This window comes from Phyllopteryx taeniolatus, chromosome 7, assembly GCF_024500385.1.
Source record: "Phyllopteryx taeniolatus isolate TA_2022b chromosome 7, UOR_Ptae_1.2, whole genome shotgun sequence".
NCBI classification, from domain to species: Eukaryota; Metazoa; Chordata; class Actinopteri; order Syngnathiformes; family Syngnathidae; genus Phyllopteryx; species Phyllopteryx taeniolatus.
The window spans coordinates 15171355-15194858 of NC_084508.1; the positions used below are offsets into that span (position 1 = coordinate 15171355).

Sequence of the window (23504 nt, forward strand, 5' to 3'; positions counted from 1 at the left end):
ATTTATGTTTGGTAGTGTGCCGTGAGATTTTTCAAACGTATTTTATGTGCATTGGCTCAATAAAGCTTGGGAAACACTCCTGTAGACCAATATTATTATATAGTGTATTCCAATGCACACAATGCATTGAATGATGTAATGAAAGCACAATTTAGAGTGTAGTTGCTCAAAGTCGTGGCTATTAACAAATAAATATCAATATTTCATATGGTAGTGAGCGTTACACAACTGCAAAGGAAGTCCGGCAGCTATTAGGGGTAAGGTGTTTATTTGGGGGAGGAATTTATTTATACATTTTATACAGTAATAATACAACCCCAATTCCAATGAAGTTGGGACGTTGTGTTAAACATAAATAAAAACAGAATACAATGATTTGCAAATCATGTTCGACCTATATTTATTTGAATACACTACAAAGACTAGATATTTAACGTTCAAACTGATAAACTTTATTGTTTTTAGCAAATAATCATTAACTTAGAATTTTATGGCTGCAAAACGTTCCAAAAAAGCTGGGACAGGGTCATGTTTACCACTGTGTTACATCACCTTTTCTTTTAACAACATTCAATAAACGTTTGGGAACTGAGGACACTAATTGTTGAAGCTTTGTAGGTGGAATTCTTTCCCATTCTTGCTTGATGTACAGCTTCAGCTGTTCAACAGTCCGGGGTCTCCATTGTTGTATTTCACGCCACACATTTTCAATGGGGGACAGGTCTGGACTGCAGGCAGGCCAGTCTAGTACCCGCACTCTTTTACTACGAAGCCATGCTGTTGTAACATGTGCAGAATGTGCTTTGGCATTGTGTTGCTGAAATAAGACGGGGCGTCCATGAAATGCTTGGATGGCAGCATATGTTTCTCCAAAACCTGTATGTACCTTTCAGCAGTAATGGTGCCTTCACAGATGTGTACGTTACCCATGCCTTTGGCACTAACACAGCCCCATACCATCACAGATGCTGGCTTTTGAACTTTGCGTCCATAACAGTCCGGATGGTTCTTTTCCTCTTTGGCCCGGATGACACGACGTCCACAATTTCCCAAAACAATTTCCCACAACAAGTGGAAAAGGGTTCTGTGGTCTGACAAGTCCACAGAACCCTTTTCCACTTTGCATCAGTCCATCTTAGATGAGCTCGGGCCCAGCGAAGTCGGCGGCGTTTCTGGGTGTTGTTGATAAATGCCTTTTGCTTTGGATAGTAGAGTTTCAAGTTGCACTTACGAATGTAGCGCCGAACTGTATTTACTGACATTGGTTTTCTGAAGTGTTCCTGAGCCCATGTGGTGATATCCTTTACACATCGATGTCGGTTTTTGAAGCAGTGCCGCCTGAGGGATCGAAGGTCACGTGCATTCAATGTTGGTTTTCTGCCTTGCCGCTTACATGCAGTGATTTCTCCAGATTCTCTGAACCTTTTGATGATATTATGGCCCGTAGATGATGAAATCCCTAAATTCCTTGCAATTGTACGTTGAGGAACATTGTCCTTAAACTGTTCGACTATTTTCTCACGCACTTGTTCACAAAGAGGTGAACCTCGCCCCATCTTTGCTTCTGAATGACTGAGCAATTCAGGGAAGGTCCTTTTATACCCAATCATGGCGCCCACCTGTTCCCAATTAGCCTGTTCACCTGTGGGATGTTCCAAACAGGTGTTTGATGAGCTTTCCTCAACTTTCTCAGTCTTTTTTGCCACCTTTCACAGCTTTTTTGGAACGTGTTGCAGCCATAACATTCTAAATGAATGATTATTTGCTAACAACAATAAAGTTTATCAGTTTGAAAATTAAATATCTTGTCTTTGTAGTGTATTCAATTAAATATAGGTTGAACATGATTTGCAAATCATTGTATTCTGCTTTTATTTATGTTTAACACAACGTCCCAACTTCATTGGAATTGGGGTTGTAAAAGTATGCCGCCTGCTGTGAATAGCGAAAATCAGTGAGTAATCGACATACCCCTTATATATATAATATTCTTTTTGTCAAACCTTTCCAAAATCATGTGTACGGTTCAATCGGAATACCCAGGTTGCATCCTGTCTGCGCATGGTCTGTCTTGACGTAAATGTGCATTGACGTCATCGTTTACCCACTTGTAAATATGGCGGCTTCCAAACAGAGCTCGCATGCAACGGAGGTCTGTTGTTTTAATAAAAGTCTAAAAACAATAGCAACGACTATGCTAAATAGATGACTGACCTCCATCTTGATAAATCGCGTGATGTTTACATAGATCAGCGCATGGCACCCATTTGTAAAACGGCTGTGCCGATTAAATGTAGTGCATATGTATACACCAGATCAGAAGAGATTATGTTACATGCAAAACAGTTGACCAGACATCTTCAATCGGAAGGATTTCCATCGGAACAGCGAAAAAGTCTGCATTTAAACCCAGCTATAGTAATGTAATTATTTATTAATTCTATAAAATAATATAATACATCTTATTTTATATATTTTATATAATAATGTATGATTTAAATGATATATTTTACAATATATGCCAATTGAACCCAATAAAAATTATTTTTGATCTATGTTGAGATCTCAAGAACTGCAAACTACACAAAATCAAAGCATGTCTTGGTTGTTACATTATAAAGTCTCTGTTTTGGCATATAAAGGCCTAAATAGTGGAACCTCATAAGAACTTCCAAATCCTGATGGAAGAAAAATTTTGGAATTCAATCACCCAAAATCCAACAACACTAATGTAATTTTGACAAAAACAACAAAGGAAGAGGAAAGGGCAAATGAGTAAGCCCCTTTCCAAGCAGTCATCCTTCCTCTCAGGGCGAGTACACAAATGATTGTTTTTATATTAACTATTCGTAGCAATTACGTTAATGTTACACTTGTAAGGCAATTAGGAATGTTAGACTTTAAGTGTGCCGGTGAATACGAGCTGACAGCTTGATCCTGGAACTGATTATTTCTGTTTCCATTATTCAAGTCAATATTAGCAGGACAATCACGTATGGGAAGTTCACAATGAGAGCTTACAGGTTGTCTGGTTTGAAGATGAACATGCTGTCAGGCCGCACAGTGTTGACTGGTTTCATGTCTTCAGCCTCCTCCTTCTCAGACTTGGAGCCTTCAGGGTCCTTGCTGTTAACTACAGAGGCAAAAAGAGGAGAAGGACGCGTGTGATGATGTTCAAGTCATTCAAAGCTAAACATGGAACATCTACTACTTACCAGTGATGGTAGACAGCTCCATCGATGCCTCCATGTTTGGCATTTGGACGATCACGCTGGAGCTGAGCTGAGATTTATCCAAGTCTTGGTTGCTCTCTGCTACAGCAAGTGGACACGTTTCTTCTTCCTGAGGGAGCTCTGCCTGCTTTTGGACACCGGCATGGTTGTCTGGTTGCTTAGTGTCCTCTAACTCACTTTGGTCACCCTGCCTGAAGACACACCCAGAAAGAGTCTCGAATTGTAATCTGACCTCCACCAAAAAAAAAAAAAAAAAAAAACCTTTATTGGCAATCTCCTAACCGCTATTTATTTATGTATTTTTTTTAAACGAGCGGTATGTATTGCTGCCAAAGATGTAACTATTGAGAGAAAATCATTGATTATTAACTAATTGATCATTAAGATTGTGTGAAGTTGATTTTGACTAATTGCGTCAATTAGATGGACGACTGCCTCACAGTTCTGAGGACCGGCGTTCAAATCCCAGCAGGGGCCTGTGTGGAGTTTGCATGTTCTCCCCTTGCCTGCGGGGGATTTCTCCGGGTACTCCGGTTTCCTCCCACATCCCAAAAACATGCAGGGTAGGTTAATTGAAGACTCTAAATTGCCAGTGATTTCTCTGAACCTTTTGATGATATTATGTACCGTAGCTGATGAAATCCCTAAATTCCTCGCAATTGTACATTGAGGAACATTGTCCGTAAACTGTTCGACTGTTTTCTCACGCCCTTGTTCACAAAGAGGTGAACCTCGCCCCATCCAGCACTCCCGCGACCCTTGTGAGGAGAAGCGGCTCAGAAAATGGATGGATGGATGTATGATCACACTGTCATAATAAGGAATCGAATTTGTTTTCATTATTAGAATAGATCAGGTAAAACATATTTTGTTAACATAGTTAGCCAGAGCTACGAGAAATGCAGTGATCATTGTCCTTCCACCATGGTTCCGGTCACACTGTGTTGCATGTTTTTGTTTGCGCATTAAGAACAAAAGTCCCGTTTTTGTTTTATTTCCTATGTTTTTGAGAGTGTAGGGTGAAAGCTGCAGCAGGCTACTATTGTGGACTGAATGGGTGGCAACAATGAGGAAATGAAATGCCATGAAATGTCCGTCAGCAACATATTGGGAAAAAAAAGAACTATGAACTTGTTAATTTTTTTGAATGGTGAACTCAGTTCAAAATTTTGAATTAGGAACTATGAACTGAACTAGTTCATTCTTGAAACGGTGACATGAACTTTGAACTAGTTTGCGTAGAAAACTAACTTTCCCAACACTGCCTGTGACCCTACAGAGGGGAAGCGCTACAGAAAATGGATAAATGGATGGAATTTTACTTGACTATCTCTTCTCACCCCTTCTCCTCATGATCAAACTCCTCTCTCTTGTCACTCTCCAGCTCCCGCTCCTCTACTTTCGCTGGAATCTTGCTCCTCTCCCTGCTGACGGAGCGACTCGCCGAGTGGCTTCCTTTCCGAGGAGACGATCCCTGACTCCTGGCCCCGTTCTGATGACAACGCAGCGCCTTCCTGCCCCTGATCACTCTGGCGTCACCATTGTCCGGCGGTCTGAACGTCTTTACGGCTCTGTGCTGACGATCGGCGTTCAACCTGGGGCTCTTCCGCTCGCCGAGCTTGTTGTGGCTCTCGTCAATGTCCAGGCCGGGGTCTGGTATGAATTCATGGGGTTCCTCAGGGGTAATACTCAAGGGGTCCGATATGTCTGAAGGCAGCGCTGACATGGGGGGTTCGGGAATAACACCGGAGAGAACGGCTTCAAAAGACATCTCAGTGGAGGTCTGATTATTGGTTGGTGGTGCCAGGGGATCTACGAGGGGGTCCGCCATGCACCTCAAATCCCCCGGTGGAGTGCTCTGCATAACCCTACGGTGCAGAGACTGAGGGCGCCCATGTTGGGACTGGGCCGTGGGGGCCGGTCCGTCCTTCTCCTGGCTGGGGCCGCTGAACAAAATCTCCCGGCTGGACATCTGGCGGTGTCTCCGCAGCTGGCTGGTCCTCTGCTCCCACACGGACATGGTCATCCTCTTTCTCCTCTCTCGCCTGGACATGAAAGAATTAGACGGGTTGAGAGGCGGGAGAGGGCGGCCCTCCCTGATGCTGCCCTGCGCCTCCTCCAGGGAGCAGGAATAGGTGGGTCGGCTGCGGTGGATGGCCCTTTTTCTGTATAGGTAGGGCCACCTCCTACGACTTCCCCTGTGGACAGAAGAGGAACACAAATACATTTATCACATTGAGAACCATATTTTAGAAAAGAAAGTGAAATTCTAAGCAACTAATTTAAGATATTTTGATTGTGAGGTGTTTTTGTTACTGATACAGGTGTAAAATAATGTACATTTTCAGTGGAACCTCTAAAGTCGAACAACGCTGAGGTCGTACACATCAGAATTTAGAATGATGTCACACAAGCAACTCTGCTTTTCTTTGCGTGTTTTTTGTTGTTGTTGTTGCAAAGCAGCCTCAACTAGAGATGTTAAGAAAAGGTGAAAAAGATGATGTTGCAGGTGCGTCTCAATAAATTAGAATATCATAGAAAAGTTCATTTATTTCATTAGTTTAATGCAAAATGTCAAGCTCATATTACACAGATTCATTCAACGTAACAATAAGATATCAACTCACAGGTTCTTACAGGTGTTCAGACACTATTAAAGAATCCCAAAATAGAAGTGCACAGTGACTTTCCGAACACCCTTTGTACTGTATGAGTTTTACTTTTTATATTGAACTACTGAAATAAATTGTTTCCCACGATATTCTAATTTACGGAGATGCACCTGTACAAGGGTACAATGTTACCTGAACTGGACGCACATTGAAATCGCATGTTAGCGCTTGTTGGTGAAATTAAGTGTTTTTAAAAAAAAAAAATGTTTTAATACTAAATGTGGTTAACTTCTTTATACACGTGTGACAATTAAGAATATGGAAAAAAATGAGACCCTTCTCAGATCACCTTTGCATTGTGCTTTGTTATTCAGGACTTTAAGGTTTAAGGTATTTTATGGAATAGACTACGTAGAATAGAACAATAGAATACCTTTTACTGTCACCATACACATGTACAGTTTGATTGAAAGCAGCTCATTTTTATTCATAGTAATTGCATTTAACTTATTTTTACACTTGTATACCAGTTACAAAAAGATAACGGTTGTGTGTACGGTTATTTTCTCTTTGCATTATTTCCTATGGGTAAATTTGTTGCTGGGGTTGACTAGCGTTCCGGAACGGGTGGTGTTCGACCTCAAGAGTTTTTGCTGAATTGTATTAATATGAACAATGATGAAAACTGACGTGCATAGCAGATGCTGTCATCCAATGCTTAACTAGCAGCAGCAAGCCATTTCATTTACAAATGAGACCATTGATACATTGGATCAGCGATGATGTTTTTGTGAGAATCTCTGAGTGCTTTCAACAAAAAGAGTGAAATGTAGAAGTGAGTCAGTGGCATGAATATAAAATCTCTGATCGGGAGAATAAAGAGAATGAGGTTGATGTGTCTAAGTCTGTGAAGATCGGGCATGTGAAGGTTGAGCATGTGTGAGTGAGACATTCAGAGAGGTGAACAATAACTGAGCAGTACATGTTACTTACTGGAGCGTGAACTCTTGTGTGGTCCGTGTTATCAATGAGCAATTGGTTGAAAACAAGACATTAGTGCTTTGGTGAGGAGAGACAAAACAGGCCGGGAGATACACAGCAAAGGATGCTCATCATCGGAAAATAAAATGGAGTTACTTGTTGGAAGAGTTTGTAATCCAAAATATTTCCAGACTGCATAAACAAAACAACACATTAATATTTTTTTTCAAAAACTGAGTGTGAATGTTGAGAGATGCTCTGGCCAAACTAAATTATAAAAAGAAAGACACTGACGCCAATTAATAAAAGAGCTGTAGCAAAATAAATCTGCCTTTGCAAAGATAGTAGTGCTCAGTTTTGACTGCCTACACAATGCAATGGAAATGTACCAGAACAGGCTTCTTCAGGTGATCAGATAATAATAATAATAATAATAACATTTGCCTCTGTCTATGTTTGGTGAAGTAGCATGTGATTCATAGTCCAAGGTTATATTTTGACTCAAGTGTAAACAACAGTATGTTCATGATCCCGGAGTGGCTCAAAATGGGAATATTATGGTAATTTACCACAACAGGCTGCTACATCAGATAGTAACGTCCTTGTGGTTCATCAGTAACTGTAAACAATTGTACGTTTGTGATCATCATCAGGTGCTTCTCTATCTATGACTTTGATATTTTGGTAGTGTTAAGTGTAATAATTAGACAATATTTACAGTATATACTGCTTACAAAAAGTTAGGGGTACCCGGCGTTCGGATGAAATTTCACTTTGAACCTAAAATTTACTATAACCTTTACAGGCAAACGTAATTTGACCTTCTCTCAATTTTTCAAATGCACATGTCAACTGTTGAATGTTTTTTTTTTTTTTTTTACTTTTTGCATAACTTGCTATTTTATAACAAGGAGCTTTACGGCAAAATTCACATTCACACGCGATCCATGACTCGCCCAATACATTTCCAAGGATGTACAATTCTACGCCTTTCTGTGACTCTTCCAGTCTCTTCATATCGCTGTTGTAACCAGTTCATGACACTCTGTGACAATCTAAGGTCAGTGGCCATTTCCTTCGGAGAAGATTCTGTTTGAAGCCTCGCAATGGCGAGGTACTGATCATCAATTGTTGCCTTAGTCTCCTAATGTCAATGTGTGAACAGAATGATGAAAAGGACTGTTTAAATAACAATTCTAATTGAAGCAGGAAATGTATTGGTCCATTCATGGACTCATGGGTGAAACAGCTGCTGGGAATTTTGCCGTTCAGCTCCTTGTTAGAGAACAGATAGTCGTGCAAAACGTACTAAAACATTGAACAGTTGAACCTGTGCATTCAAATGTTTTGAGAAGGTCACATTGAGTTCACCTGTAAAGGTTAGAGTACATGTTAGGCTCATTCAGAAATTTTAACCGAAAGCCTAATAACATCCCAAATTTGTTGTGGGTAGTGTATAGTATATCATATTAACGGATGTATAGTTGCATTAACGCCAGTGCTTGCCTTTCATCATTCACATTTCATTGATACTAACTTTGATCACCTAAGAGAAATTCACCCCACAATTGTATATTAGCGAAAATATCAATGTAATACTTTGGTGTGTATCTCCACTGGAGCCAAGCGGCACGTTGACAAACAAGATGGCTGTCTTATCTGATCATTTAGAAAACATTCATAAACACTGAGAGCAGAACAATGATCAGAGGGCATCTTGGACTCATTCATTCATTCATTTTCCGTACCGCTTCTCCTCACTAGGGTCGCGAGCGTGCTGGAGCCTATCCCAGCTATCTTCGGGCGAGGCATCTTGGACTTTCACAATTAAAATCATGTGAACACAAAAACACACACAATAACAACAACACAGAGATGGGTTTGTACAGCAAACACAGCAAGTGAGTATTATGTATTCAAAGTATTTCTGGATGCAGCTGTGAACATGAGCACCACCTCCAAGCATTGACACATCCTCAGGTCATGCTCGGCCAACTTAAAGCGTGAATTCAAGTAGAAGCACAATATTCCAAGAAGGGTGCAGAATGGAGGAGCAATTCCAAGTCTGACATCGTCTCAGCGAGGGTGTTGCAATTCATGAACACATGCAGAGAATTTATCTTCAGCCTCCATCCGACATGCCGCAAATTCTAATTTTCATCTCCTGCTGCCATGCAAGTTTTTTCAACGTCAACAGTGCACTGGCTACTGAAATGAGATAAGGTTCAGAGCATCCTCCGTGCATACAGATGCCGGTGTTTAACGTGCATATAGAGTAAAAGGCAGGCGACGATCCTGTACATGCACATGCGCGTCCACCACCGGACACAACGCGCGCTACAGACAATCCTGCAATCCGGAAAAATCTGGCCACTGAGAGAATGAGGTCATGTAACTTCCCAAATTCCCTAAATACACCAAAAAACAAATGACTACTCCGTTTTGACTAACTCTGTCTCAGAAGGGTCATTATTGGACACCATAACGCAAAAGAAAATTAAAGTAGCAAATAGCTAAACTGTTTACGCATTATTACAAGAGTAATGGCTTCGAAAACTGAACGCGTATATTGGTTTTTCTTTTCCCTTGATGGGCCTCGGTATATTTCACAATGCCAATGCCAGAATTCCATGGAATTTTTAAAGGGTGGTTTCAGGGGACTTGACAAATCATTTGGTCATTGACAACGCTATGTCACTTTCATCATCAATAACAGACCATGGACAAAAATATGTGCAACTTTGAATGAAAATGTCATAAGCTTATTGAAACAATGTCACCGCAAAATTAAGCCTGCACACGCTTTATTTACCTTCCATTATCTAATACTCGTCCCTAGCAACAATATTGCTTATTAAATACCCTAATGGACAAACCAAGTATACTATAATGTAATGAATCACCAAGGAGACAAGGACTAAGAGTGAGATTACATAGCAACAAGTCTGTACCAAATCCTTGAGGCTCAACCCTCCCTGCATAACTACTCCGCATGCTGATGTTTAATTGGTGTTCAAATCTACTTCATTAAACCAGTCAGTCGTGTGGGTTAAGTTCGATATGGACGCTCACTGTAGTGGGGGAAGCAGTGTGGAGGAAGAGGAGGAGAGAGACAGAGGGAGGCGATGAGGGGGTCAGGCAGAAGGAGGACTTACTCTGAAGACATGAAGGAGGAGAGTGGGCCGACCTCCTTCGCCTTCTGGAGAGCATGCTTTTGGTTGAAAGCAGCCTCGGCTTCCTCCTCGTCCTAAGAGGGAATACAGAGTCTACTTTGATTTTTCTTTTTTAGCTAATGGCTTTAAAACCAAGTGATGGGTGGAGAAAATATGAACCTGCACAATCTGATGATATCCAATACAAGAGTACTAGTTGTTAAATGAATACCTCTCTGATAGTGTCAGAACTGAGCGCTATTGTCTTTATAATGAATGGTCAAATATTTGATACAGCTCTTGCATAGGATCTCATTAGATTGCGCCGGTTTATTTAAAGGCCCAGTAAACTGACCAAAAAACATGTCTTGTAAATTTGACACACTACAGAGAAGAGTATTGTTAACAAGTCTGCCAAATTTGAAATAAGTAAATCACAAAGTATGTGAAATCAGGCTTCAAAATGCTCAAGAACTGAGACGTTCTTTCAGCTTCTAGATGCTGTTTGCGTGTCGCTGAATGCTCCGAAACCCCGTCCGCGGAACTCTCAGCTGTTAATCAAATATGTGCCTTCTCTCCTGGCTTACGAGCCAAGGAGAATTCCCAGCGATGCACATTGCACACGCTCTCATTGGTCAAAGAGAGGCACTCAATGGCGGCCAGGCAGCCTCTGAGCCCTGGCATCGTGACCGGCAGGCACATCAGAACAATTTTCCTCCTTTGCTTCTGTTGAAATTCAGCAGGCCGTATATCACTCTGCTGTGGCGCTGAAGGGAGTACCATATGCGGCCACAACAATGCAACGCACCGCGGTCGTCTTGGAAGGATTCCCCCCCCATTCTCTCCCTGCGGCTGACGGCCCTAACGTTGTTGCGCCGGACCGCTGGCGGCTACTCGAACCGCTGGCAGGCTGGCACGGGGCCGCCGGAAAGGTTTGCCGCTGCCTCACTATCCGCAAAACATTTTACACTTCAGGAAAGATGGATTTTTTTCGAGTTGAAACTGCACGCTGTAGTGGTAGAACTGGGCCAAGTTATTATGGACGGAAGTGGCAATTACACCAAATGGCCACCACATAGAATAAGGGTGTTTGGTACTTCTATAATGGGGCAGAGCCGACTCATGCTGTTCCCTGCTTGTATCAGCGCGCCCCCGACAACTGAGATGGTGAAAAACAGTTTAAGTCTATATCTCGACAATTAAGTACAGCGTACTAAATTGTTCTCAGATTTTGCAGATGTTTTCAGCACGTACCTTCAAACACATTTAATGTATTTAGAAAAAAAAACATGAAAATGACTTTACTTGGTCTTAAATGTTGTGACCAGTGTTATTGAGCTTTACCTTAGTGAGCTCCTGTGCATTAGCAAGGTTATCAACAGCAATGGCCAAGAAGACATTCAGCAGAGTGTCTGGTCAAACTTGAGTTAAGGACAATACTATTGCAGTTATATTGACAACAACAACAACAACAGCGACAACAACATCAACATTTGGGGAGACGCAGGCCAGTAGCAGCTTGTCCTGGTTAATTTCCATTACACTCACATATTAGAGTGAGAGGTGAGTGCATTTGTTTACCACTGAGATAACGAATAAATGTCACCACAAACTATCCTGTTGCAAAACTGAAACCTAAGCTTGGAGAAGCCGGAAAAGTAAAGGAGGAGGATACAGTTCCCAAACAAGGTGAGGACAATGAAATATATTGAAGACCACATGCCAGACTTGACTCTCCCCTGAGAGCGAATACCATTGTACATCACCTCATTCCAGTCCTCGCCAGTCAGGATCTGACAAACAACAAACACAAACACACAGAACAGCAGTGCAATATATTTACAAAGGTTTCCAGTAATGGGTCCAAAAAACTTTAGCTTGACGTTGACTAGCAGACCTGAAAGACAGTCATGATGGCTGCAGGAAAGGTATCAAAGTTTGCGGGGGTGTAGTCCTCAAAGATGAACCTGTGGGGACCCGAAAATGTAGACAAATTTAGCATTTAAGGAGCAAATTGGAGACTTTATTGACAGCTTGAGAATAACGTTTTAGGCTATAAAACATAATTTTGCTAGTGCACAAAGAGACATTCAGGACTGTTCTAAATAAAGGATTTTACACTCAACTATTAAAGCATCATTATGTTGTCTTGTTACTTTTAAAAATAACCATAACTTCCAAAACATTGTAATGTTGTAATGGCTTCTAATAAGGAGAATAGAATCATGTCATTTGCATAAATCACCTGACTAAGTATATTTATTTCCACACCTTTTACAGTAGCCGAAAGGTAGTGTGAAAGAGGCTATTCGAGTGATAGGACAACACAACTGGTGGCTCATTGGTCTAGGGGGTGATTCTTGCTTTGGGTCTGAGAGTCCTGGGTTTGAATCCTGGACAAGGCCTTCATTTACACTTGGTTTAAGGATGATTCGTACAGAGTTTCTGCTACTTTGGCGCAGTGAGAAAGGAGCTACGCTGTAGAAAATGGCACATGACAAGCTACATACAGTATGGCTTGTTGGTCTAAGGGGCCTCTCTCATGCCAATGGGAGTAACACCAGTACCCAAAAAACCTGGCTCAGACGCCAACAACTTCAATAACCTTCATCTTATCTCCAACTTGACATTTCTCTCTAAAATCCTGGAAAAAGTAGTGGCAGCACAGGTCCAGACTCATCTCTCTCGTAATAACTTATTGGAAGATTTCTAGTCCGGCCTCCATCCATACCACTGTACAAAGACAGCCCTCTTAAAGATTACTAATGAGGCTCCTGATGGCAGCTAATTCCAGACTATTATGCATCCTCGTCCTCCTCGACCTGAGCGCCACCTACGATATCATTTCCCACACCATCCTCCTCACCCGACTGACTTCAATTGGTTTAACCGGCACACCCCTGGACTTCAAATCATCTATCTATGGCCATACTCAGCTCATACTCATTCAGCTGAAAACCTTCTCATCCCAACCATCTGCCCTGTCCTCTGTTGTTCCCCAGGGCTCTGATCTTGGTTCCATCTTGTTTACAAACTACCTCCTGACCTTGAGTGGCTTGAAAGGTGCCTTATAAATAAAATGTATTATTATTATTATTATTATTATTATTACCAGCCACCGAAGAGTTGCATGCCCAGAAGAGCAAAGACAACAATGAAGAGGAAGAGGAGGAAGATGAGGGAGATGATAGACTTCATGGAATTCATCAGTGACACGACCAGGTTCCTCAGAGACGCCCAGTACCTTCATAGGAAATCAAATAGTGACGTGAAGTAGGAATGGATCTGGTTTTCTCTGAAAAGTCAAGGAAAGAGGCACTAACTTTGTGATTTTGAAGATCCTTAGCAGACGAAGAGCCCGCAGGACGCTGATGCCAAAGGAAGTGCCCGGCCTGAAAACACCCCAAAGCACCTCAAAGATGCTGCCAACAATCACCTGTGGCCGTAGAAGGACAGGAAATTATGGTTTTGTAGAAGAAGAAGAGTGGGGATCGAGTAAAAGGAGATAGGGCACTGACGCTGCAGTCAAAGCAGTTGAAAGAGGAGTGGAAGTAGAGGCGGGGGCCCAAGCTGTACATCTTCAGGAACATCTCAGTCAGGAACAGAGCGAGGAACAAGAACTCTGCATAGTCTGGAGCAGCAAGAGACAAACTCAGATTAACATGATTGCATTACACAGTGAGTTTAAAGCAGTGGTGAGCCAGCAAGGCCTTCTCTGAGGGCTTAAACACGATCAAAAACACTGACCTACATTTACAAGCTAAATTCCAAATGTGTGTTCCATTAAATGTTATTAATTTATTCACAAAAGTGTATTTTCTTCATCTCGTAGCATTTTATTAGCGCTGTATTGCTTCTAGTATAGTATACCTGGCTGTTTTTGGTTTTTTTTGTCCAGTCAGAGTTCAGCCCTGTACTGCCATGTAATCTGCCCAGGGCCTTCAGAATCAGTAGTGCTGCACAATGTAACTTAAACTTTCTTTGCGGTGGGACTGTTTCTTTAATAAATCCGATTTCATAATCTCCAGACAGAACAAGTGAGCTGGCCCACAATGTCAGAATTTTTCCATCTTCTAACTTGTTGGTCTAAATAGGCCAAGTTCGACGAGCGACACACATCCGTCGTACTCTACATATTTAGGTGTTATTACAATTAATAACCAGCATCTGTGGTGAGGCATATAGATTTGAAATTGCCTATGCATGCCACAAGAGGGTGCCAAAACATTGCATGAAGCGACTCATCTCACGTCAATATAGTTCCATGGCACCAAGATGCCACAAGATGGGAGCAAAGCAATACATTTTTATTACACAGAGCTTGCAATTCATTTTATAAAATCGTTTTTGTCATTCATTCATTCAACTTCTGTTCCGCTTATGCTCACTAGAGTCGCGGGCGTGCTGGAGCCTATCCCAGCTATCTTCGGGCAAGAGGCGGGGTACATCGTGAAATGGTCGCCAGCCAATCACAGAGCACATAGAAACAAACAACCATTCACACTCACATTCACACCTATGGGATATTTAGATCTACCATGCATGTTTTTGGGAATTGGGGGAAACCAGAGTACCCGGAGAAAACCCACACAGGCACGGGGAGAACATGCAAAAGCCACAAAGGTGGGGCACGGATTTGTATTGATGGTTTCTTATAACAACATGATGGTGGAGGTATTAAAATTAGAAGATTAAATGGATTACGTCACCATTGAAGGCCCAGGTACCAAATGCACAGCCTGTCACTGCTTTAAAGCAATCGTAAAGTGTGACTCACACAGGAAGTTGGACAGCCAGAGGGGCTGGTTGTGGTGAACAATGGCCACACACAACGTGTTGAGAGCGACCAGGCCCAGCACCGTCCAGTAGAAGGTGTGCGTCTTCACCACACGTCGAATGTAGATTCGCAAAAGGCGTTCCTTGCGCCGAAAATACGCGGCGGGACCTCGCCTACGGCTCCTTAATCTCTCTTTGGCCATGGGGATGCCTTGAGGGAGGCGAGAGGTACAAAGAAGTGGCGGTGTCCTGCTGCTCAGCTGGAGATGAGGACGGTCACCTGACAAAACCAGCGAGATGTACACTCACCAACAGAGGAAATGTCGCCATATTGTTCCTCCCCTGGACTCCGATGCGGCGAGTCCATACCTCTCTTTTTTATTGTGGTGGCTCTCTTCAGCACTTCATATGGAGAAGTATCAACACCACAAACAAATCAGTCAAACACTTGTATGTGCAGGCAAGGCTGCATATATTATTATACATTTTAACTTAATTTTATTGTTGATCAAATGTACTGTTCTCAATATGTTTACAAACATATTTTTTTTCAACATTTTTTGGGAGTGCTGTACTGGATATAGAATACCAAACATGTGCCTCTTATTGTTCATTACATAACATTTTAGCATTTAAAAAGAATAAATGCTACATCCATACGAAAGGCATTTTATGACTCAATCTTCCTTTGCCCCATTTTACATACTAATAATAATACTAATAATAATGCATTACACTTATATAGCACTTTTTTAGACACTCAAAGACGTTTTCAGATTATATCGTTGTGTTTACGCACGCCTAAATATGAACCGTTAATTACATTAGGCAAAACCCTTCCTCATTTCACACATGCATATCACCTGAGAATGGTTCGGTACAACAAAATAAGATTATTTGAACTTGGAAAATGCGCATTCACATAGGATGAAAGCAAACTTGCCTAATAATTGTGCACGCACTTGAGTGAATGAATCCATAGACAAAGATATTTTTGACAATGGCACGTCGAAATCTCATATACTTTGATTCAGGCTGCAACTGCGTCCACCATGAAAAGGTTGATGCAATAAAAATAAATAAATATTGAAACCATGATATAGTAACGATTACGATTATAGAGTAATGATCATGTTGTGCAATTGAACAGTATGAAGAATTATTTTGATCCTATTGCATAATACACTGCAATAACTGTCCTGTGGTAATGTTCTTGAAAAACATTTTGAAAATATGGAAATTCAGACACATTTGGACAAATTGTTCTGGAAGTGAATTTCTCTTGGAAGCTCTGCAATACAATTTCATTTCTTGAATGAAATAATGAAAAGTAATGGTATTAACCTGCAAACACTACAGTGGTAAATAATCCTGTTGAAATGAACAAAAGCAACATGTTTGTGGAGGACATTCACACTCTGGTGAGAACAGATCACATGGAATTCAGAGATCTTTTTTAGCAAAGTTATATGACAACAACCCTCACCCACAAGCACCTCTGCTTCCCCTGCTTGTGTAAACACCTCCATGCAAAACGAGGCAATTATCGTGTACACTTGTGTTAACAGAAGATGCAAACTAGCCGCAAACACCATGAGGCAGCTGACGTTAAGGAATGCTCATGTCAGTATAATTTTAGCTGAAAGGGAAAAGATCATTCAAGCTTATTTGCACTGCGGTTGAACGAGACCAAAACAACAATCTCTTAATGTTCACTTAATGAGCCATACAGCTGAATGCCATGTGAGGATCTCTGTCATCGTACACCATGCTCCGAGGCGGCTTGGCGGGCCATGCAAATCCGTGGATCATTGGTTCTTTCCATTTTCAATTGGGAACCGTAAACATTTACATTGAGAAACTGAGTCATTATTTTGTTATTGGTTTTTAAATCAAACACAAAAAAAGAAAAATTGCCAAAGTTTTATATTTAAAGGGACACCGTGTAGGAATTACTTCCATCAAGCATTGAAACTGTGTATTGCATCCAAACGAATAGGGCACTCTAGACCCTCAGTTTTTCAAACACGTGGCAACAATGGTAGCTGTCATATATAAAAAAAAACCTTGAAGAACAACACTATCTAACAAAACTGAATGAAAAAAAGTAAGCTTTAGGCTAATTTAGGTAGTGTTGACTTACTTGTCGAGGAGAAAGCTGGAAACTACAGTTTCAAGATGACAAACTGTCATGGCACTCCCCCTGCTGGGTCACTACTCTTATTTATAAATAAATCAAACATTTTTCGCTTACGAAAATGTATCAGATTATTAGCAGAGGTCATTATAAACCAATGATAAAACCTTTATAAATTCAGACATCGATTTTGGCCAGTAAACAACTGAAAATCTTAAACAGTGTCCCTTTACATATTTGTCTCAGATCAAAAATCCGTAATTGAAAAACAGGTCAGAGGACTGAATTTGATTTTAATATTTAATTTATCGCGTTCACAGGACCCGGAAGTTTGGGAACGGACATTTCAAGCTAAGCAGGGAGCAGTTTGAAAGTCTCCTGCAGTGATGTCTCGGTATATCCTTTTTCTATTGTCCCAAAGCTCGCCTAGTACAGAACAAGTCCGCCAAAACAGCACACAGAAATCCCTCCGCCAGCCCCTCTCCTACAGAGCTTTCGAATAGGACATTTTTCCATTTCTATTGTCAAGTGTGGTGTGACAAGGCCTTAAGAATCACGATTTGTTGCTTTAAACCACAGTTGTCCAACCAAAGGCCGGAGGCCATATCCAGGTCACCTCATCGTTTCATGCGGCCACTAAAGCAAATCATGTGAGTCTACGTCATGATTCTTGCTAAAATCTGCACCAAAATTGCAAATTGATTTCACTTTTAAAAATGTTGAGGTATTGGATTTTTTTGTGATCAAAACCCTTTTTAATACAATTGAATAGTTGAACAAACTATTTCCCTTGATTTCTGATTTCAAAAGTAGTTTAATTTGTTGTGTAAAAGTAATAACAATAAGATGATGCAATTCTACATTTGTATGGTTTCAGTCACAATGGGCCTATGAGGGAAGCTATAACTGCAATGTGTCCTTTGACGAAAATGAGTTTGACACCCCTGCTAAACAATACATGACTGACTGTTACAAGCTATCGTATCATTACTAATTCTCAATACCAAACTCCAGGTCACATAAACCCAACCCAATTATTAAAATCCAACTCAGCCCTGTGGCCCATTTTTCAACTTTTATATTTCTGCCTCTGTTGCAATATGAAAAATAAGGTAATATCTTTTTTTTTTGTTCGTTTTTTTGTTAGATTTAAAAACAAATAAAAACAATTTTTTTTTCACTTGGCAATGGAAAATGATCAAAATGAATGATACACAGATTCATGCACTGGTTTCATTCAGTTTCAAAGAGAGTCGGCGTGCATACCAGAGTGAGCGTGATGAGAGTGATTTGACCTTTCAGTGCTGGATGTGTTCATCTTTACATTTCATCCTGTCCTGATGCGCCCTCCTTCTTTCCTCTATTGCTGAATGCTCAATATTTGCTTGGGGATTTTTTTTTAAATAGGCCAGTAACCAAACACACGCACACATTGTTTGCTAAAGGTGTGAAATACACACTGGCCATATTTTTTTCCAGACTGGTGGCTATCAAGGCAACAGCAGAGCACAACTACATCTTTTCAATCAAAGCCATCAGAGCAACTGCATCTATTCCCATCACAACAGCTGGTCCCACTCCCTAACAGCACTAGAAAAGTTCATCCCATGTGTGCTCGTGCGGCGTGGTGAAGTTGAAGAGGCAGAGAGCAGATGAGAGGAGGGGTTCTCACCATAGGCGCCGCCTGTGCTCCACTCAGGGAGCCTCCTGAGAGCTGCCAATCAATCAACATTTAATAAAAGTCCTGCTGCTTCAGTTAGGAGGAAAGGTCACAGTCATGCGAGTAGGCACTCGGCTTCCTATTGGCTAACGTGCCATGATGAGTGCAAACTTTGTGCCACTGGTGGTCTCAAAATGAAACGTACGTGCTATAAACAACGACGACTCAGCATTAGGGGAAAATGACGCTCTTTATCTTTCAGTCCAATATGCATTTTGCATTTAATACAGAGCGGAATAGTCACGTAGGAGTGGCTGATATTTGACCATTTTCCTGACTGGCCGAAAAGGTTGTTATAATTGAGCCCAATAAATTAGTCCGAATAACAAGTGACCAAATGTGCAAAGGTGTTGTTGTCAGCTGTGTGTTTTAGCCACAGGTGCATCTCAATACATTGGAATATTGTAGAAAATGTCCTTCATTTTAGTAGTTCCATAAAAAATGTAAACTTGTATATTATATAGATTCATTAAGCATGGGAAAGTACTTATCAGAAGGCCAATTCCTAATTTGTGTATCAAATAAGTGACAGTACTTTAGTTTCCTCTTTTGCATGTTCAAACCTTACTGGATAATAAAATAACAACATATACCTGAATAATTTGACACCTTTGGATTCAAATTTAATGATTGAATAGTTTAGCAGTGTCAGCAAATATAGATCAAAAAGAAAGAAAAGAAAATGGCAAAAATGCTGACTTACCATCAAGGGCAGAGGGTCCGGGATTCTTATTTTCCTCAGCAAGTATTACCTCCTCTGGAAAAACAAGAAGCACAAATTAACGGCAAATAATGTGCTCCTTTCTAAACTTGTCGGAGTGGGTTGGTTTGTCTATATGGCAGTCATAAAAATCCTTTCAACTGTTTTATTTTTGCAATATGAAACTGAGAGCGATGCCACCTGCTCTGTCGATCCAGGCCCGGTAACCATTGAGCTCTCGCTCGATCTGCTGCTGGCGTCTCAATTTCATGAAGGCCCTGCGGTTCTCCACCCTCTCTCTTTCTTTGGCAAACTCGCTGCAGGATCCAAGCGCAAAATTACCTGTTACTTTTGTCATTGACAAGGTCACTTTTCTCGAAAGAGGAGATGTTAAAAATGTGACTTTGCAGGAAAGACACATACAGCCTATACACACACATATACTCCCCATGCTTTTCAATTGAAAAAAGAGCTTTCTTTTAAGTATAGTGTGTACTCCACTGCTGATATGCCTATATCACTGTACTGCTGTTCGTTAACATTTTTAAACAGTGTTTATTTCACTTTCAGCTGCTTGCATAACTGGATACAAGTGGCGCCACTGGACCTAAAAATGTCCAAAGCACGTACTACTGCCTCGTCGATAAAATCATTTTCGCGGGTGCAACACCACTGGGGGGCTAAGCTCCCCCAATCCGTTAAACCTAGTGACACTCCTGCTGTACAGTGCTGCTGACTATTCATGTTGTTCACATTCACTTCTGGATATAGTATCTATTTAGTCATGTATAGTTTGCCATTCATATCTGCATATATCGAATGTATTATTCATGTACAGTTACCATATACATTACTGCTGTTTATTCTGCTCAGTCCCCATGCCAGGGGTTGTAAATATGCACATACCAGTAGATTTTTTTTTCCTTTTGTTTTTTAATTGTGACTGCTCCTACTGTCCAATTTCCTAACTCAGTGCTTATTCTAATTTCTTACTAGGACACATTCGAGCCAGAACTGAAAAGTGGACGTACCCAGAGAGGACTCCAAGCACCAGGTTCAGGACAAAGAAGGAGCCGATGATGATGAGCGGGATGAAGTAGAGCCAGTTCCAACTGGGACCCAAGGCATCGTCAACCTAAGGTGTAAACACAAATCGGAACACATGTATTTGCATTCAGGCGGCTGCTGACGCGTCGAGATTTGATCTTGCACAATCTAATCAGATATAGTACAAGAGTTGTATCAAAACATTGTGCAAAGATAATATCGCACAGGTTTTATTGAGGGCTCACACTTGAAGAAATTGGATTTATTGCTGCTTGTTTTTTTTTAAAATTATTATTATTATTGTTGATGTCCAATTAAAAATCTAATTACACGGCATCGGATTTAGCAACATAGTTTACCCGTGAATTTGTAATATAGCTTGCGCATGCGTGTAATTATTATTCCTTAGACTACGTAAGTACCGTAGACGTAATTATCAGTGTCGTCAGCGCATGCGCACAGAGCAAGGCAAGCGTATTCAGCTTTCATTTTATTTGGCATTTTTTGATTTACTTCAGAGAACTTTAAAATTTCTTTTAACAACCTGATAAAATACAAATTACTATGATTTTTTTAGCATAGGTGAGGAGCAATTTTGGGGTGTGTATTATACATATACACAAATAATTCAGCTGCGAAAGTACAATTTTCGGGGTGCATATTATCCATATTTTCTGTCTTCACCCTAAAAAAAACTAACGAAACAAAAAGTATATTATTAAAATTGTTTTTTATACATTGCAATTTTGAGCTTATTTGAGTGAGACGTGTCTATGTTATTAGACTACAAAATGACGTTAAATTGTTTTGAGACACCCTGTATATTGTTCATCATTAGATGTACTTCTAGTAACATAACTGCATTCAGGGATTCTGAACTATGACTTAAATAGTAATGTGGGCAGTAGTAAATTGCAGCATGCTCTGCAGGAGGTTTCTCTCAGCTCAGGGAAGGTATATAAATGTCAAACTGGAGTTGACATGGCACTCTGCAGATATAACTGCCGCATGGAGACAGAGAGGATGAGAGGGATGGATGGCTTCCACACACCCACTCAAACAAGGCCAAACTAACTTCTGACAAACGCGTCAATCCTGTGACGCCAAACACGGAAATAATAATACAGAAATGAGCATTTCAGCCTGACATTGTAGAGCACAGTGGTCCATCCCTCCAGGGTGATGCACTGGAAGACGGTGAGAACAGCAAACAGGATGTTGTCAAACTGCGTGATGCCATCATTGGGGCCGATCCACGTGTCGCTGCAGGTGTGCTTGGCTGGACACTGACGCACGCCACACGGGAATTCAAACTCAGAGGAGTCCACCGTCTCGTTTTCTGCAGGGGTGCAAGGTACAGAGACAACCTATATGTGATTTGTGCTGTTTAAGCGCCCAACACTGACAAGACACCTGTTCATTCAGTACCATATACCGAGGATATAAAAAGTCAACACACCCCTGTTCAAATGCCACATTTTTGTGATAATAAAATAAAGAGACCAATATAAATCATTTCAAAACTTTTGCCACCATTAATGTGACCTATAACATGTACATCCATCCATCCATCTACTTTCTTTACCACTTATCCTCACGAGGGTCGCGGTCTGCTGGAGCCTATCCCAGCTATCTTCGGGCGAGAGGCGGGGTACACCCTGAACCGGTCGCCTGCCAATCGCAGGGCAACATAGAAATAAACAACCATTCGCATTCAAACCTACGGGCAATTTAAAGTCTTCAATCAACCTACCACGCATGTTTTTGGGATGTGGGAGGAAACCGGCGTGCCCGGAGAAAACCCACCCAGGCACGGGGAGAACAAGCAAACGCCACACGGGCGGGGCCGGGATTGAACCGGGATTGGAACCCCAGAACTGTGAGGCAGATGTGCTAACCAGTCGGCCACCGTGCCGGCCACATGTCCAATTCAATTAAAAAATAAATAAATAAATAAAATAAGATTTTAGAGAGGGGTTAGTAAAAATAAACAACTGAGAGAATGTGGTCGCACAAGTTTGCACACCCTCTTACAAACTGGGGATGTGGCTGAGTTCAGAATTAACTAATCCCATTCGAACTCCTCAATGGGAGTCAGCACACAACTGCAACCCTTTAAAGTGCCACTGATTAACCTCAAGTAAAGCTAAGCTGTTTTAGAAGGCTGACTGGTATTTGGAAATGTTCATAAATGCCTCTGTAGGTAAGTTCAAGTAAATGTTGAATGCGCAGAAGCTCAATTGTAGCACACTTCATTGTTAGTTTTAATTGCACAGGACAGCACTTTTTATAGGTCTCTTTTGATCCGCTCACCAGGTGCAGTGTGATGCCATGTGTGCACAAGCATGCGTACATGATTCAAATAATGACGCTACAACTTAAAGGGTTATATAAATATAGGTAGCAGAAGGTCATGCATAACACACACCAGTATGGCAGCCAAAGAGAGCTCAGTCATGCCTCTTTGCATTTAGGTTGTGCAATGCTGTTTACAGCTAGCACAACCTAAAATGACTTTTTCATCTGTTCGCACTGATGCATTATTCATAGATTTTTCCAACTACAAATTGCTCCCTTTTGTTTCATTCATTCCATCAGGGCCAGGCAGAGGATGATTTTTTTTTTACAGAGCACCTCAAATTAGTGCTTGGCAAATAATATAATACAAATATCTGGATGCCACTTTTGGTTTCCCTCACAAAATTGAGCCGCATGATTTATAGCATCTTTGTTCGAATCTAAAACTGGGACATTAGGACTCAAGTACGTATTATTACCTCTTGATGGGAAATTGCCTTTTGGAATTGTCTGAGAATATGCCATTAACATGCAAACTAAAACTAGCAGACATTCCAACAGCTTCTTCCCTCTTGCCATTGCTGGAGGTTAAGTGACTCTCCGTAGTGTGTTTTTATGTCTCAAAGTATTTATTGTCAAAATGGCTGTCTATTGTCATACTAGAGCGTCTCCAACTACCGGAGACAAATTCCTTGTGATTTTTTTGACATACTTGGCAATAAAAAGGATTCTGATTCTGTGTATCTATAGACTCACACACCATTTCATGAAGCACACCCGTACAATCTAGTGAGATCCAATACAAGAGCTGGACAATTTCGTCTACAGTGAAGTTAACATGCATGTTT

The 23504-nt window shown here is 41.1% G+C and overlaps 1 protein-coding gene across 1 annotated transcript in view; it reads right to left on the reverse strand.

The window, feature by feature from the left end:
* Positions 1-23504, reverse strand: part of LOC133480287 (voltage-dependent R-type calcium channel subunit alpha-1E) — a 131891-nt gene that overhangs the window by 34891 nt on the left and 73496 nt on the right. The window contains exons 8-24 of the mRNA XM_061778051.1: positions 21507-21697; positions 20343-20446; positions 19513-19628; positions 19315-19368; positions 18564-18605; positions 15064-15156; positions 14756-14965; positions 13497-13609; positions 13302-13414; positions 13091-13222; positions 11876-11945; positions 11654-11771; positions 11323-11390; positions 9982-10073; positions 4574-5431; positions 3216-3424; positions 3022-3133 (exon numbers count right to left, since the gene is read on the reverse strand). Coding sequence (XP_061634035.1) covers positions 3022-3133; positions 3216-3424; positions 4574-5431; positions 9982-10073; positions 11323-11390; positions 11654-11771; positions 11876-11945; positions 13091-13222; positions 13302-13414; positions 13497-13609; positions 14756-14965; positions 15064-15156; positions 18564-18605; positions 19315-19368; positions 19513-19628; positions 20343-20446; positions 21507-21697 — 2695 coding nt within the window. The remainder of the gene's footprint in view (positions 1-3021; positions 3134-3215; positions 3425-4573; positions 5432-9981; positions 10074-11322; positions 11391-11653; positions 11772-11875; positions 11946-13090; positions 13223-13301; positions 13415-13496; positions 13610-14755; positions 14966-15063; positions 15157-18563; positions 18606-19314; positions 19369-19512; positions 19629-20342; positions 20447-21506; positions 21698-23504) is intronic.